The sequence below is a fragment of the Camelus bactrianus genome, chromosome 2 (genome assembly GCF_048773025.1).
Source record: "Camelus bactrianus isolate YW-2024 breed Bactrian camel chromosome 2, ASM4877302v1, whole genome shotgun sequence".
NCBI classification, from domain to species: Eukaryota; Metazoa; Chordata; class Mammalia; order Artiodactyla; family Camelidae; genus Camelus; species Camelus bactrianus.
The window spans coordinates 55,819,989-55,836,571 of record NC_133540.1 but is presented as its reverse complement, the minus strand read 5'-3'; the positions used below and the strand labels follow the sequence as shown (position 1 = coordinate 55,836,571).

Below are 16,583 nucleotides of genomic sequence, written 5' to 3'. Positions count from 1 at the left end.
TCCAAGCCAAACAGTAAATTTTTTTTCTGGGAACTGAGCATATTTTATTGTTTTCATGCCTCCCACAGCCTGCTTTTGACAGGCACAATGCAAATGGGTTCCTTATGCCCAGTGCTAACCTGACTTTCCTTCATCATCAACAGTCGATACAAGCTATTGTATCCTCGTTATTATGTTAAGCTCCCAAATGTACAGAATCATGCAGATGGAAAGTGAGGTAGGTTTTATTTTCTTTGGGACAAAACAGGATATAAAATGTTTTACAGATAGAACATTTTTATAGGAATGGGGTTACTGAGCCACAGACCTAGCCAAATTCCAGTCCAGGTAATTTACTCCGTGCTCCCTAAATCTCTCTGCTATTTCAGCTGGGTAATGCTGCCTCCTGCACTCCCTGGCCCGGGAGGGCATGTGATGTGCACTGTGACAAACAGCTGCAACGTGCCACTCAGGAGGACAGGCCTTACAGCACTGGGCACCGGAATCCAAGGGTCCTTCACCCACAGTCCACAAGCCCTGTGGGAGTCAGTCAAGAAACATCCTAGATCCTTGAATGAAAGATGTTAAATAAGCATTCGTGTGGGCTACAAGGATTCTTCAAAACTCATTTCGCACTTCCCTTCCCGCCTCTTCCCCCAAAGCTTGCTACAGGAGTTCTGAATGAAGCATTTACATGCAGGATGAAGGAAAAATCACCCTCTCAAAGCTAAGTGCTATTTTTAAAACTGACCCTGTGTGCATTCATTGTATATTTCTAATACTGATATCTCTAAATTTGGATTTATTTGGTTCAGATTATTCCAAAATATAAAATCTAAAATAGTTTCTTAAAGTTTGCAAAAGGTCAACAAATACTAATTTCACTTGAGAGAGTCATTTTCACTTTGAAACAAAGGATTTCAGTGATCCTTTAGCCATCCCTGTGCATGCCTTAGGGTCTTCTCTTCATCAAGTCACTGGCAGAATATAGACACCGTGATTATTAGCACTAAATAAAGGATACAATGCTATACATAATCAATAATTGGTTCTGTCAATACAAGATATGATATACATTTCATTTTTTTCCTATCAAATAGACTTAAGGTTAACAATTAAATTTTGTTTTCCCCTTTCCTGACAGTAAAATACATAGGAAGCAGGAAGCAAGGTCAATCCAAAGAATTTTTTTTCCAAAAATAATTTCCAAAGCACATAAATATTAGTGAAAGTAGGCCTCAATCCAATTTACAGGAGACAAATAGTTCTCTGACACCATTTTTTGTTTCCCTTCTCCAACTCTACTAGAATGAAAACTGGACTGAAATCAGGAGCTCTACACTCAGGTAACAGGAGTAGACTTTGACCCTGAAATTCTGCTTGCAATCTGGAATTAGGATTTTTCCCACCCTACTAACTATACCAAACTTGAGTCATTACTTTTGAAGTCAATAGGAGGCCTTCTCCTGTATAAACAAAGCCCTTCCTTGACACCAAAAAAATCTACTATAAATTATGTATATACATTGAGTAAAACAATACTTCCCCCTTTAAACAAGTTATAACACTAATAAAACTGGTGGGACCTTACAAATAACAAAATTCTATAGATGCTAAGATCCCTTTAAAACGGGGGGGGGGGGGGGGGGCAGGTGGAATGCTGTATGGTTAAGCCTAGGTAGGGAGCTAAATATTTAAATTGAAGTTGTCTTCTAAGGGAATGAGAGACTTTTCCATTATTTAAGTGAAAGGAATAAATGACTATTTTCCAATCAAGAGCTTATGCTAAATTACAAGCAAAACGTGCTAAATTACATACATCACAGAATTTACCTGCTAACTTCGCACTTTTCATAAAATAGTATAGTGTATACAAATCTTACTGCTAAGAGTTCTGGGTCCCTAAATATTTATCATATATGATGTAGTTTGAGAGTCATTTATTCATTCACTTATTCAATAAATATCTGAAAGGTGCCAGGCACTATTCTAGACACTAGGAATTCAGGCAATGAATAATGTCGATACCATTTTTAGACATCTTTTGGTTTTAAACCAAAACCTACAAACTTTTTTTATAACAGTCATTAATCTTAAATCACAACTGCAGAGACTATGTAGTTTTCTTTGTTATAAATCAAACGTAATTCCCTAGGGCACTTTAAATATCGGGGTTTTTTAAAGAACTCTCTAATTAATCCTTCTGTCCTTTTATCTTTCACTTAGTCACTCGATTTTTTTTGTACTGCCCCAAAGCTAAATAAAACAAAATGTGAGATAAGAGATAAGAAGCTGTTATTCCTCTCTTATCAGCTGTTTATCCCTTATGACTCAGAGTTGTAAAATCCCCTCAACCCACCTTATTTAATACCTTCCAACTGATCTTGCTACACTTAATGATTCACTGAAAGAAAAAATTTCCATCTCTTTCCATCAGTTTTTGCATGCTTTCATGAAACTTTATACCCAGTAAATTGATCATCAGGCTTAAAAAGTATTTATCTACTTTTCAGTTCTCTCTTTATTGACTTTTTCTGATTTCCTTGCTTCTCATGATTTTTTAAAAAATAATATCCTATTAAATTACATCTTTTCTATCCATCTTTAAATTCAAAAGTGGTTATTTTCAAAACCCAGTTCAGACATCAGCTCTTCCAGTAAGTCTTCCCTAAACTTTCAGCAATCCAACAGTTACCTCCTTATACCCAGAATGAGTAAACACTTCCATTGTGACACTCATCAGTCTCTCTGGTAATATGCTTGACTCCATATCCATTTCACCTTGAAATGAAGGACCTTATCTTTGTACTTTTGTTTATCCAGCACTTAGCAGAGGGTGTGAAATAAGGTTAGTAACCGTTCTTTTGTTAAATTGAAATTGAAATGTAGAATTATGCTCCCCAAAATTCAGTTTCACTAGCATACTTGTTAGTGTACAAATATTACTGGTGGAAATGTACAACTTCTAGGATGCAATCTAGCCACATTGATCAAGAATTTGATAATCCAATCCTCTAATCCATTAATTCCCCTTCATGAATATTTCCTAAGAATCAGAAATATGAAAAAGTTTTACAAACCAATATTTACCATTATGTCATTTATAACAGCAAAGAACAAATTTTAAAAAAAACTAGCAACACTAAAACTGATGTTTTTCTCAGTGAAGTGTAATTCAAAGGAATTGTAGTATCACAGAGAATTTTAATAATATTAAGCAAAGAAGTAGGACACAAAATTGTATATTTTAGTCTAGTACTCTGACAAATTAAAAAGACAAAAATAAAGAAGACAAAATGCTAACAGTGATTGTTTGGGGTAACTGAACTATGAATGTGTCTCCTTTATTTTTTTCTGTATATTCCTCAGATTCTGTAATTAGAATATGTATTTTTTATAATATAATAATATAATATTTTATATATAAGTAATATATATGTATAATATAAATAATATTTTTAACCAAATTGGTAATAAATGCATCAGAAGTATGTCCAAAGTGTACAATTCTCTAACAAATATGAATATATATGTAACTTTCAATATACAATTTACTTTGCAAAAATAAGATTTATCATAAATGAAGTTTCTACAAAATGGCCAGAAGGTTCAGCTGAACTAATTTCACAAATCACTTCTGCCCCCATGATCACAGCCTTTACACTGCCATTTAAAAATATAATTGGAATACATTTATGAGAAGAGCATATTTCCTAATTATATAATATACACTTTAAAGTGCTTTAAAATATGTGTTCTGTTTTAAAGACCTTCCAATATTGAAACAAGTGCACTTTCCAGTCCTTTTTACCAAGTTTTTGAATTTACGGACACAGTGGTTTTAACAGCTGGCCTCTAACTGCCTTTCCTAGAAAATCATATAATAACTCTAAACAAATAATATCCATGATTTGTATATCCAAACTTTATAAATTATCACCAAAATGCTTTTAAAAATGAGTTTGGTTAAAAGATAAGTAAAAAAGTAACCATCTCTGGAGAATGAATCAAAAATTTTAAAACCCAAACATGTCAAAGTAATGTAATGTTGACATGAATCTGGCATTACTGAAGTGGTACTGATGACACAAATGTTACCCCTTGGTATCGAGCCACTTCACTTTACACAGTTAAAGAAAGCAATAAGAATTTGCACATGGTTGCTCAAAAGTTTACTGAATTAAACAAAATTATCTCCAACAAAGAGTAATTCGTCATCAGAAAACTAATGGAATAAACTGGGAATTATGAATAATTGGGAGTTAATTTATTCAATTAGTGTAAGCTATCTGACACAAAGCTTCAACTCAGTTTGCATTATTTCATGTGTCAGGGTCTCTCTTTGTTAATCATATGTCTATCTCAAGAGACAGAAACATTTGCTCATTTGTTCATTTGTCCACTCATTCAGCAAACATTAACAAGTATATGCAATACTGTAATTAGCATGCCAGGCACAGATTCAAAGATAAGTTTAAAAATGTCCACAAGATGTTTGAAAACTACCACATAAGTAACTGCAATGCAAAGGGAGAAATGTGATAAGCTCCTTAAGGAACATGAAAAAGCTACTCAAAGGATGAAAAAAGGAGTCACATCTGGCTGGAGAAGGGAAGGAGGGGTGAGAGGAAGTTAGGGACAGCTTCAAGGAGGAGGCAGCACCTGAACTAGGTCTTAAAGGAGAGAGGATTTCAACAGTACTAGGTGTACTCAATCCATCTGGAGGGTGGAGCCAGACTTTCTTCCTTTGACCATGTTGCTTACTTTGCCTGGGGAACCATTTCTCCCTTTTCTATCAGGCTCACTTACCATTCTAAACACAATCTCACACAGAAATCTCTTCAAGAAATCTGTGATACCAACCACCTCTAACCCACATCTACACTGAAAGCCTTGTGCATACCTCCATTAGAGCCCTCAAAAGCTACGTATACTGTATTTGCCAGGCTGCCATCCACATTAACAGACTAGGAAGTCCTTGAGGGTAGAGTCTATCTTTCAAGACCTCTATCTCCATATCTTATCAAATGCTCAGAACAGTGAGTACTTAGAAGTCTAATGATAAAGTGAATAAATGAATAAAAACCAGTGCAGCTATCAACTGGAAAACCTGTGTAGGAAGCTATTCAAAAGAGCTGAAGAGGAAAAGAGTTCAAATTAGAATGGTGAAAAAGAAGAGAAGGAAATGGAGTTGAAATGAGCTAAGGAAAAGAAAGGAATCAAGCCTGCTGGAAAGCCTGGGGAAATCATGACATCATTCGCAGAAGGGGAACATTGGTGAGTCCCCTGGGGACGTATAGTTTGGGCCTGAATTACTAATGAACACACTTCAGCAGAAATTCAAGTTATCCAGAGCACAGCCTCCAAAAATCACAGAACTATTTATTTGCCAAAACATCAAATTTTAATTTAAACACTAATGCCATAATACGGCATATCTGAAACCTCTATAACTTTCTTATAAGACAGAATAAAAATCTGATTAAATTTCACTTACTGTATTTATCTTAAGCTAGTTTTACATAACTTACTCTTGACTCCAATGTGTATATATCACAAATGACATTTTTTCAAAAGTAATTTCTTGTTCCTAAAAATATTCCAAATAATCTAAGCCTTCCCTAAAGGGAGGGGGTAAAATTATATACTAATACGAGAGTTAATACATTTCATAAATTCATACATATACAACTCAAAATGGGATACAGTTTACCTAATGAGTGCATAGTTTTTCCACTGGCAACTAATTTATCAACTAAGATCAACCAGTGAATTATAAAATCCCAGAGTACAGGGAAATGAGAGCTGTCTCTCCTAAAAAAGTTAGGTATATTGATAAATTCTTGGAACAAGGCAAGGGATAGGAATCAGCAAGAGGCACACAAATAGTTTAAAAGGAGAAGGAATGTTCTAGTTATTAAGTTGGGTGGAAGTTTACTGGGTGTGCATAATTACTGTTTTATAATTAGATATGTATAATTGCATATGTCAAATTTTATGTAATAAAAACATTTTAATCCCTATGTAACCTAACAAAAAGTAGTGAACCTCAGGTAGAACAATGAACTGCATATAAAGAATATGTACCAATTTTTTATGTTTATCTTTATACTACTAGCTGTTCCTGAGTTATTTTTTCAACAAATCAACTTAATGTTATATTTTTCTTTCGGTTGCCACAACTTTGTGTGAATGTGACACACACAGCAGTGCTGTCTGAGAAGAAACAAAACAAACAACTGTTTTCCACTCTTCTGATTAAAGATGAGCCAGAGAAGGAGAATGGCTCTCCGAGCAGGTTTCTCTGGGCTTTGGTTAAGGGCTGAGTTTTTCTTTTCAGCAACAAGTAAATTATTTAGAAGTAATCCGACGAATTATTGTTAATCAGTTAACAAACTAAGTTCACCAAAACATTTCTTCTGTAGTCATTTTCCTACCATTTTAATGAGTTTTCATTACATTGTTTTCCCTAAAAAAAACAAACAAACAAACAAAAAACACCAAAAGACCTTCTGAATCTTCAGTTTAATCTTATGTTACTGCAGCAATTAAAACACTCTTTTCTCACAAGCTGGAATCCAAGATATATTTTCCCCAAAGAAATACTCTATTCCATACATTGCATTGGAAATTTAAAGATGTATAAGGCATAGTTCTTTCTATAAAGGACCCTGAATTTAGTAGGGAGATCAGTCAAGCACATATAGATCTGTACAGAAAGGTTGTAAGCTCTCTGTAACAGCAATCAATGGGATGTGATGGTGAAAAGATCCAAGCTTTAGAGCCAGAGAAAACTGGGTTGAAATTCTTGCCTCTACCATTTACTAACTCTATTTAAAAATGGAGGTAATATTGTCTATCTGGAAAGCTGCAGTGTGGATTAAATAAAGTGTCATAAATATGTATCTGTCACTTAGAAGGTTCTCTTTAAACAATGGCTATTAACATTTCTATTTTATTATTATTATTGTTGATTTTGGTAGTAATAAGCAAAGTTCTAAGAAGTTAAAACGAGAATGTAGTATCAGAAAAGCGGTTCACCTAACCCCCCCCCCAAAAAAAATCAACAATGTTGTTCTGTGACTGAGTATAATTATAACAATAGTTGATATTTAAAATCCAAACCAAAGTAGTGCTTTCTACCCTCCAAACCTACCAGTTTCCCCATCCTAAATAAGAGACAGGCTATTGCAAATGAAAGGTCTATGAATTCACCTTAGGAAGTATTGTTATATTTACTTTAATTGGGAGCATAGGAATTTTGTCACCAAAAAAATTTCCTACCACAAAAGTAACTTTATACTGATAGCTGCAAACACACCACGTGAGTAAAATAACATTTCATTGTAATAGATATTTAAACTATTTTGAACACTTTCTCCAAATTGTTTACCTAGACTTTGGTACTTGAACCCCATCTGCATTGCGTTTTTAAAAAATTTAAATCCATAATATATAAAAGCCTTCCTTCACCTCCCTAGATAAAAGTAATCTTTCCCTCCTTTGAAAATCCACAGCACTTTATTCATGCTAGACTTAAAACACCATTTACGTCTTCCATGATGTCTATTTGTGTAGATGACCTTATTTTTCCTAACACTCTGCCCATTATAATCATTATATATTTATAAAATAGAAACATAAAATGAGGTCACCTTTGTGAATGTGCTTAGTAATGTATAAAGTAGCATGACACATGAAGTATAAAGGTATATTTTAGAGTAAAAATATTTTGCTAAGATTCCATTTAATATCTCACAGTATAGTTTACTAAATGATGCTAATATAACGTAAAAGCTTTAACCTAGCCTTCCATGTAAACAAGCATTAACTAACTGCCAATAATTCATAAAAAACACTGTACATACTATACCCTAATAAGTGAGGAGGGTCAGATGTCAACAAAAATATCAGCCTGCCCTAGAGACACTAGGAGTTGGCCTGCCTCAGTATCAGCCCAAGGAAAAGACTTACAATTTAATTAAAATTCGAGTTAACAAAAGAAGTTAAGTGCCTAAGAAAATCCTAGTATATGTTTAATATTAATTCATGATTATTACAATTGAAAAAATTCATAAAAACAAAATTTTTACACTGAGTTGATTTAATATTTCAATGAAAATATAAAGTATAGATTAATATTGTATAGACGATCAAGGTTCTCAGGGTGTTCAATTCCTACTGAATGATCAGTCAGGTAGAAGTGATACTGCTTAACACCACAGTGAAGTACCTGACAAAGGTACCACATTCTTTACGAATTCTTAAATTCTTAAAGAACCACATTAAGTTTTCCTTATTTAATGATGCTAGAATTTTGAAAGTGTTTTTATTATTTCCTGGAAATGTAGATAGATAGACAGACAGATATATATATATTTAATCTTCTACTTTTGAATGAAATAATTTTATTCATCAAAAGAGGAAAATAAATGTCTAATACTAAAGCCTATGTAAATATAACTAAACATAACTAAAGGACACTAAAGGATAAGGATGATATACCACTTTGGGTCTCAAAAATTGAAGAGTTGTAGAGATTCCAAATACAAAAATAAAATGATTTACTAATTTTCCTGAAAGTATTGTTTGAGCCGAGAAACTTGCAAAAGTTAATACTATTTGCCCAATTAGTTCCATATTGCCAAATCAATAATGTGTAATCAGAACAAGTTGATTCACCTATATCGTCTCAGTTCTACTTCCAATTCAAGACAAGTGACCATGAGGCTGACAAATTACAGTAATTTCTTGGCTGTCTGGACGCCAAAAAAGGAAAAAAAAAAATGTAACAAGAGTTACTGACATCCCTATTAAAACAAAGACTACTTAGGGATATAAATGCAATATTCAGATTTCATAGCTAAGACCTAACTTTGTGTTCATGGTCAAATAGTCTTATAAAGTCCTAACTCATGTTCTGGTAATACCATCAATTTAGGAGTTAACAAAACTAGCAATATCAAAGATGGCCAAAATCATTTAACTGCTATATCTGAAGTTTTACAGAATGTAAAATGAAACCCCTTCATAACTTAAGCAACAGAGGTAAAATATAATTATAATAACATATATTATTTCAAGCTTCTACTGTAATTTATTATATGTTACAAAAAAATGACTTGTGGCACATCACCGACTCTATGTAATAAGAAGTGGTTTCTAATTATCAAAAAATACACTGGGAGATGAACACCAAGAAGTCATTAGTACCATAAAAAAATCTTTTACCACAGGGAGGCTTTAAAATGCAAAATAAAACACATGTACAGCTTCTGAAGACATCTGCCATCAGAACCAGGAGTCGACTGGATTCTCAACTGCAATCACAGCCCTTCATGGACTTTACATAATCTGACAATACCTTACAGTTATAAAAATGTCAAAGTAGACAAAATATCAAAACAGCAGGACAAATTAGCACTTGTTAAGTGCTAACCTAATTGATCAAAATGATATAATTTCTAATTCTCAATTTAATATGAGGAAATCCTATTATCACTATCCACCATTTACTAAGCATTCTATTCCTAGCTGACCAAAAAAATGTTTAAAAGACAGAAATTACATGTAACCTATCAGATGCTTGAAACATTTCTACACTATTTTTTACTTTAAAAACAAGCTACATTACATGAATGTATTTATCTATCTGATCAGTATCCTGTAATGAATGCCCTTTGCATGCACGTGCTAACGCAGAAGAAATTCTTCAACAGACTGAGTCTCCCAAATATGGTGTGTGTGACTAACAGCTGAGAGGAAATGCAACTGAAACTGTCTGCTGGAAATCCATTAAAACCTAGGCACAGAAAAACTGGGTGACAGTATAGTTGGATGTGCAAATTTATGCAGGAATATAGCCAAATTTTTGGCAATTCCCTCATGGTCTTAGATTTATTGACAATGGCCTTTCTTTTTCACCTGTAATGTTACATTTAAAGAATATTACTTTGAGTTGCAGGACCTGCTTAGACTTCAAAATAAGTAAGCTTAAAGCTTGGATTTACAAAGGCATGATATTTCAAATAATACAAACAAAAATCTGTACAAAAAATTACATGTTCCACAAAAACTGCCATTTGCAACCAAAAAAAAAATCATTACCTTAGGGGGGAAAAAATTCTATTTTGCATTTCATTCTACAATTCCCTTTATATATATTATTTTAAATTTTTTTCTGCAAAAGAAGTTTTTTTAGGATCATTATATTCTGAGAAGGGAGTGTTTTGAAAGAATTCATATTTTTAAGCGTGTTTTCTCAATACACTACTTTACAGATTTCTTTACACCCAGTATTTGTTCTTAGGAATGAACTAGGTATCTAATTCCTTTACAAACATCTAATAACCACACCTGATAACTAGTCACTCTGTACAGAGCCCCTCCTATGTCCTCAATGTTGTAAAATGTTATACTGAAAAAGTGAAAGCATGGTATTTTTCCTTTAAGAGTTTGTAGCTTAATATGAGTATAGATTTAACAAACGTACACTTTCAAAGGTATAAACATTCTATAAATAGCTCTAATTTGTGTGGCAATATAAAATAAATTGAACATTTTGAAGAAGTCCTGTAATATTTTACAGGTGAGACGTAATAGGTAAAATTGACACAGCACTTTGCAATTTAAGAAGTGATTCTCAAAATCCGCTGACTACTCAAAACCACCCATGAAACCCTACGGGGATTTTTTACCCTCATTTTATTGAAGGAGCCACCTGAGATCAAGAAAAGGTAATTGACTGAACCAAATTTACACACAAAGTAGTAGAGCCAAGATTCAAATTGGGTTCTCATAGCTAAATCAAGGCTGCCACTGGATTTATAATTCAAGTTCCATCATATAAATAATTTCACTTGAACCTTACAAAAACCCAATGAGATAACTGCAGCTAATATTCACTGAATGCACATTACATAGCAGGCGCTGTTCTACTATACTAACCCACTCTGTTACAAAACCCTATAAAAGGAAGGATTATGTTATTAATCATTTTACAGATAAGAAAACTGAGGCTCACGGAAAATATGTAAACTGCCCAAGATCACACAGTTAATAGGTAGGGGAATCAGAATTTAAATCCAGAGCATCTAGTTCCAGCACGTTCTTCCTCACCTCATTCTTCAAAAGCAGGTTAACATAAAGCAGGTAATCACAAGGAAAGAAAATTGCAGAGCGAGAACAAGAAGCACACATGTTGGCTCTTCACCCTACTTTCCCTAAATGTAATTGGAACAATTAAGATCATTAAATCCAAAAGGAGCAAGGTGGCTTTGGAGTAGATTGGTCTTTAAAGCAGAGTATGAAGCAGGTGAGGAACACTAGAAGGAATTCCATCAGGCTGGAGAAGATTTATCTTCCATAAACTGAAGGCAAAAGAAAGTAAAATGTATGTGAGAAGAGAGACGCTTATTTGCCATTCTGGTGCAGGTAGTATGAATTAGGGTGAATGAAAAGGGATGATTCTAACTAAGGAAATTAGCAAAGATGAAACAGAGGACTGATTTATTTTGAGAGAAAATTTAAAGCCACTAAAAGATACAGGATAGGTGTTTTAACACCTCCAAAAGAACTGGTATCCCCACTCTTGCCAAACGTTACCTTCCTGTGCGCTACTCTTACCTAGCACACAGGAAGAAATTATATAAGCACTGAAAGAATCTGACTACACATTTTCATCTTTCTTTTTTTTTAATGACATTTTAGTGTTTTTTTTTTTTTTTTAAAGTTTAGCAACTCCTCTTCAGTTAAAAACATTCCTGTGGAATAGAAAGAGGGGAAGTGAGACATAATTGAGCATAATGAGCTTCTCATTAGTTTATGTCATGAATTTGTAGTGCTGGTTACTTTAACACATAGATCTTCCTCAGAATCATTTTAAAATCAGATAAAGGAAATCACAACAAAATCCCATTTAAATGAATAAACTGAAATGTCAACCTAATCTTTAAGTACATGTTAGAAGAATTTGCAACAAATAAAAAAAATCATGGCAGAGCCCAAACAGAATGATACCAGGATACTAGGAAGCAACACTTTTTAGAAGACAAATTAAAGAAGGAAAAGTAACCCTAATGGAATTTCTTCTCTCATTACTTAAAATAAACCAGGTCACTGAAATGGGCTTACACTATGGCATTTCGTTCATTTTAATTTCAAACCATAAATTCCCATGGAAATACCTTAGACACGTGCTCACAATAATTGGAATGCCTAACCTTTAAGTGTAAGTACTTTTGCATGAGTTCAACAAAATAAAAAGAATGCAATGAGGCCCCTCCAAGTTTTTTGCTTATGTCAACAGCTATTTTATGAGTATGAATTATCTTTGCGGTTATAAAGCATGTGTAAAATACATTACATGAGTCTGTGAGAAGCCTTACAGCAGATGATCAAGTAAAGGTCTGAACTGCACACAGAAACATCACAAACAAGCCAAACTTCCTAGAATATAGCAACCATAAAATTTTCCTCCCAAAGCCATTACTGTTAAATATACCTTAATGAATTAAGTTCAAGTGTAACTACAATTGAAATATAGGATTCAACTGAGCTATGACCTATTTTTCCTCTCAAAAGCAAAAGGGAATAATGACAGTTGTGAGACTTAGATTCTTCCATTCCAGGGTTTTTCTGAAAGTTATTTCACACTACAGCTAAAGGCAAATGCACTTGGTGACACTTATTTGCTTTAAAATATAGTTATTTATGCTACTGCTCACAAGACAGATAGAATTTAGTAAATTAATAAATAGCAATTGTATTTGGTCATTTTTAAACTGTACAGGCCAAGAGGCATTCAAGAAGGAAATAATCTTAATATGTAATATGATACCTAAGTCTACAATTATAACTAAGAGAAATATTTAAATACAACAGAACAACCAACATGACAAATACAAAATTAATATAAATGTGTTTGAAAATACCCACCCCTAGCAGAAAGCTTTTTGGTGTTGATAATTTTGGCAGCATATTCTTGTCCAGTAGGGATTTTCATACATCTTCTCACCACAGAGAATGCCCCCCTGAAAACCAATAATTAGCAGGTCATCAATATAATCAGCTCTGATATTCTATTACAAAATTACAACATCTGAGTATTTTTATTGAATTTGGTGTATTGTCAAGCATCAGTGCACCACTGTAATATCCAAAAAATGAACAATTCTTCCTAGAAACTCAGACTTTCTTTAATGTTGAATAAAATTCGATTTTATTTAACTGGGAGCACCCATTATTAATCAACAAAATGAAAGGAACTGCCAATTACGACGGCTCTTGTTTGTACATGAAATCTGAAAACATTTTACAATTCACACTTAGACAGCACCAAATGCTGAGGGGGAAAAAAAACCTTCAAAGACCAGAGCTGAGGAGGAGCAGTAAAAATCTGCTGCCTATTTATTTTGGTGGGAAAAAAAATTAATGTGGCTCCAAGTAAGTAAATATGACCATTGTTTTCATTAAAATATAAACCTTAGGAACATGTGAGTGTGGTTTAACAAATCCTGCTATGGTGATTGCTCTGTGCCCTGTTTTGGGCTGGGGGAGGGGAGAGATTTGAATTAAGCTGCTCTCACGACATATTCTCCATGTTTTAACAGCAGACAACATAAATATATAAGGATATAATTTTCATTACATTTAAAATATACTTACATTTCCTTTAATTCAACTGTATAAAACAATAACATATATCTAAACGCACCCCTCTCAAGTAATGTTGGAAACTAGCGATAGCCGGATTGGGTTTGGGTTTGATGCTACATAAATCAACGCTCACAGCTGGGCCCCTAGGTCCCTTTACTCAGGTCTTCACTAGGTCTCCTGCCCCTTCCTTAACATCAAGTAATTCTGCCAGCCAGGTGTAGGAGGCCGTTTTATACAATGCTAGGCCACCCCAGGGAAGCTCTCTCCCGGTCTCGAGGGCTTTTCCGCTGCCTGTATAAGTAAATCCTCCCAGAGAACGCGAAGATGCACACGTAAATCCTAGGAAGGATGATGATGAGCGCGTAACCCAGTACAAAGAATAGCAGTGGATATGGGACAGGGGGTCGAGTTCCTTCGGGTGGCCCTTTTCCTGGACAGAACAACTACTGGATGAGAAATAGACTCTACGCCAAGTTGAACTTTCGGCATCAATAAATATGGCACCGTCTGTGGCAGTGAGTTCTCATTTGTACGTGGTTCATACGGCAGACAAGCCGGCGAACCAGAAGGCATCTCTATTTACAGAAAACATGATCTATGTTGCATTTTACATGGGTTCTTGTTTCCTCTCTCTCTCCACACACACACACACACACACACACACACACACACTTCTCAGGATGACAGCTACAACTGCAGGGATCGTAAATCCACTAAGTCTCTAGTGCAAGAGGGTGGGGGAGAGGGAGAAGGTGGGCTAAGGATTATCCGAATGGGCTACAGCTGGGATGAGGGGGTCTTTCCCCTTCTTCGTCCCCTCCCCTTAGCAAGACAGCACCTTTTTCAGAGCTGACACCCCAGGGACCCTCCTTCCTCTCCTCGCGTCTCCCAAACTCCCTAGCCCCACGCGGGAGGCCGGTGGGTCGGGGTTAACGCGACCCGCCCTCTGCTGGAAAGGGGACGTGCGGGTGCCCGGCAAAGGCGCTTACTTTCCGAGCTCCTCGAAAAGCTGATACTCGTCCGTGAACCTGGTGCAGGTTGCAGTCGAAGCCATCCTCGGTCCGGGCTGTCCCCCTGGCTGGGAGCGCGGCAGACAAGACGCGAACAGACGCGCGGCTTCCCCGGGACTAACCCCGCGGCGCTGTCACCCAGGGCCGCCGTCACTTTCCTCGTCCGAAAGTAGCTTGCCGGCGAGGGAGTGTGCGCAGGGGCGGGGCGGGAGGGGAGATGACCAGAAAGGGTGGCGTGGGGTCTCCTCCCTACGGTCCGCCGAGCCGCCGCCGCCGCCTCCTCCGGGCCTCGCTTCCTTCTTCTTTTCTGGACGCTCCACCCGCCCCCTTTCCAGCCCCTCCAATAGCAGGGGGCAAAGTACTTAAGAAGTGGGGTCGGGAAATAGAAAACAGCAGGGCAAGGGGCGAGAAGCGAGCGGTTGCGAAACGATCCGCACCGGAGCAGGAGGGGTAGGGGCGGAGGGAAGGGAGCCCGAGGGGGCGGAGGCCGCGGAGCCGGGAGCGGACAGCTCAAGCCCAGCTGCAGCTGTCAGCAGGCGCGGGCGCGGGGCGCGCCGGAGCGGGCCTCCCTCCCGCGGGCACCTCGGCGGCCTCGCGCTCCCCACGAGCCCGCGCGGCTTGGAGACTGCGCGGAGAAAGAAAGAGCGCTCGGCTCAGGCGAAGCCTCTTCTGCCGTCCCCAGGCCTCCGCCTCCTCCCCGGCGCCTCCTCCCGCCGCTCCCTCCGCCTGCCAGCACCCCTCCCTCGCAAAGCCCCCTCCCCGCTGGTCCTACACCTCCTTCTAGCGACTCCAACCCTGTCTCTTCGTGGATTTCTCTCTCCCACCCTCGGTCTCACACACGCGCACACCCGTCTAGAGAGAGACCAGGTGGGTGGAGGAGGTGGTGCGGGGAAGAAAACTGGAGAAGGTTTAGGTAAATGAGGCGAGACGTCAAAATTACACAGTTAAGCCCGCAATTAGGCTCCTGCCTAAATGTGGGGCTGATTTAGCGGGAAGATGCGGGGTAACCCGTGGACTGCTGGGCGCTGCCGCCGGGGTCACGGAAGCCCCCAGCCCGGTTCGGGGCGCCGGACACTAGGGACAGCCCCACACGGGCGCGGCAGCCCCTGTGCCTCCGTGGAAGGGCGAGGGGCACAGCCACTCAACTCTACGCGGCTCCGTGTTGACACAGCGGGAGCCGGATATGGGCAATGGCCTGCCTCCAGAGAAGGGTCTCAGCCTCCCAGTGACTGTCGGGCCCACCCCAGAAGCAGCGCCCCGCGCAGAGTTTCTCCCTCCCTCAGAGCCTCTTAAGCGAGGGGCGACGCCCGCCGCGCCACGTTTCACTTCTGATATGACTGCCACCTCACTCTCCGCCTCCCCCGCCGTTTTCTAGGTTGGGTTGCTCAGACTCTGGCAATTCCCAAAGGCCTTTACTTCGGCCATGAACGTTAACAGAATAAAAGCAAAAACTACCACTCAACCACACCTTCCCTTCTGAGTAACTCCCCTGTAACCTCAGTAAGTTCTGATAGTAAGGCGGTTTCTCGCGAGATTTCCTGCTCTGGTGGAGGGGGCGGGGCAGTGGGAAGGTTGAGTGTCGGTCACGCGACCTGGTAGAGGCTGACGTCATTTGCATCACATGAATAGGTCTAGTCCGTTACGCTTTGTAAAAGGAAAAAGAGAGGTCGTGTGTTATTTGCCTGCATGCTCTAAGATCTGGTCGGATAGTGGCACCTGAGTGTACTCCATAAATGGCTATCTGAAAAAGCACTTAACAGTTAAAGAAAGCGTCCTACTTATTAGCGTATCTGCCATTGTTTACAGTGAATACGAGAAAAAAGTTATGCATTACATTTAAAATACTTGAATTGCTGATTGCTAAAACAATACCTGGGCCTTCCTTCTAGTCCTGTGTCTTTATAATAAACTATGCAATTGCAAAATTTAGAGGCAGGC

General features: G+C 37.7%; 1 protein-coding gene across 12 annotated transcripts in view; it reads right to left on the bottom strand.

Moving 5' to 3' along the window:
* The window catches only part of CAMK2D (calcium/calmodulin dependent protein kinase II delta), a 286,575-nt gene extending 270,465 nt beyond the window's left edge, over positions 1-16,110 (bottom strand). For 3 of the 12 annotated variants that reach the window (XM_074341853.1, XM_074341854.1, XM_074341852.1), the window contains exons 1-2: positions 14,625-16,104; positions 12,916-13,010 (exon numbers count right to left, since the gene is read on the bottom strand). In XM_074341853.1, coding sequence (XP_074197954.1) covers positions 12,916-13,010; positions 14,625-14,689 — 160 coding nt within the window. In that variant the 5' untranslated portion in view covers positions 14,690-16,104. Of the gene's footprint in view, positions 1-12,915; positions 13,011-14,624 lie in introns of all 12 variants that reach the window. The other 9 variants (XM_074341865.1, XM_074341862.1, XM_074341856.1 and 6 more) reach the window with 6 other exon arrangements.
* Between the last annotated feature and the right edge of the window lie 473 nt (positions 16,111-16,583).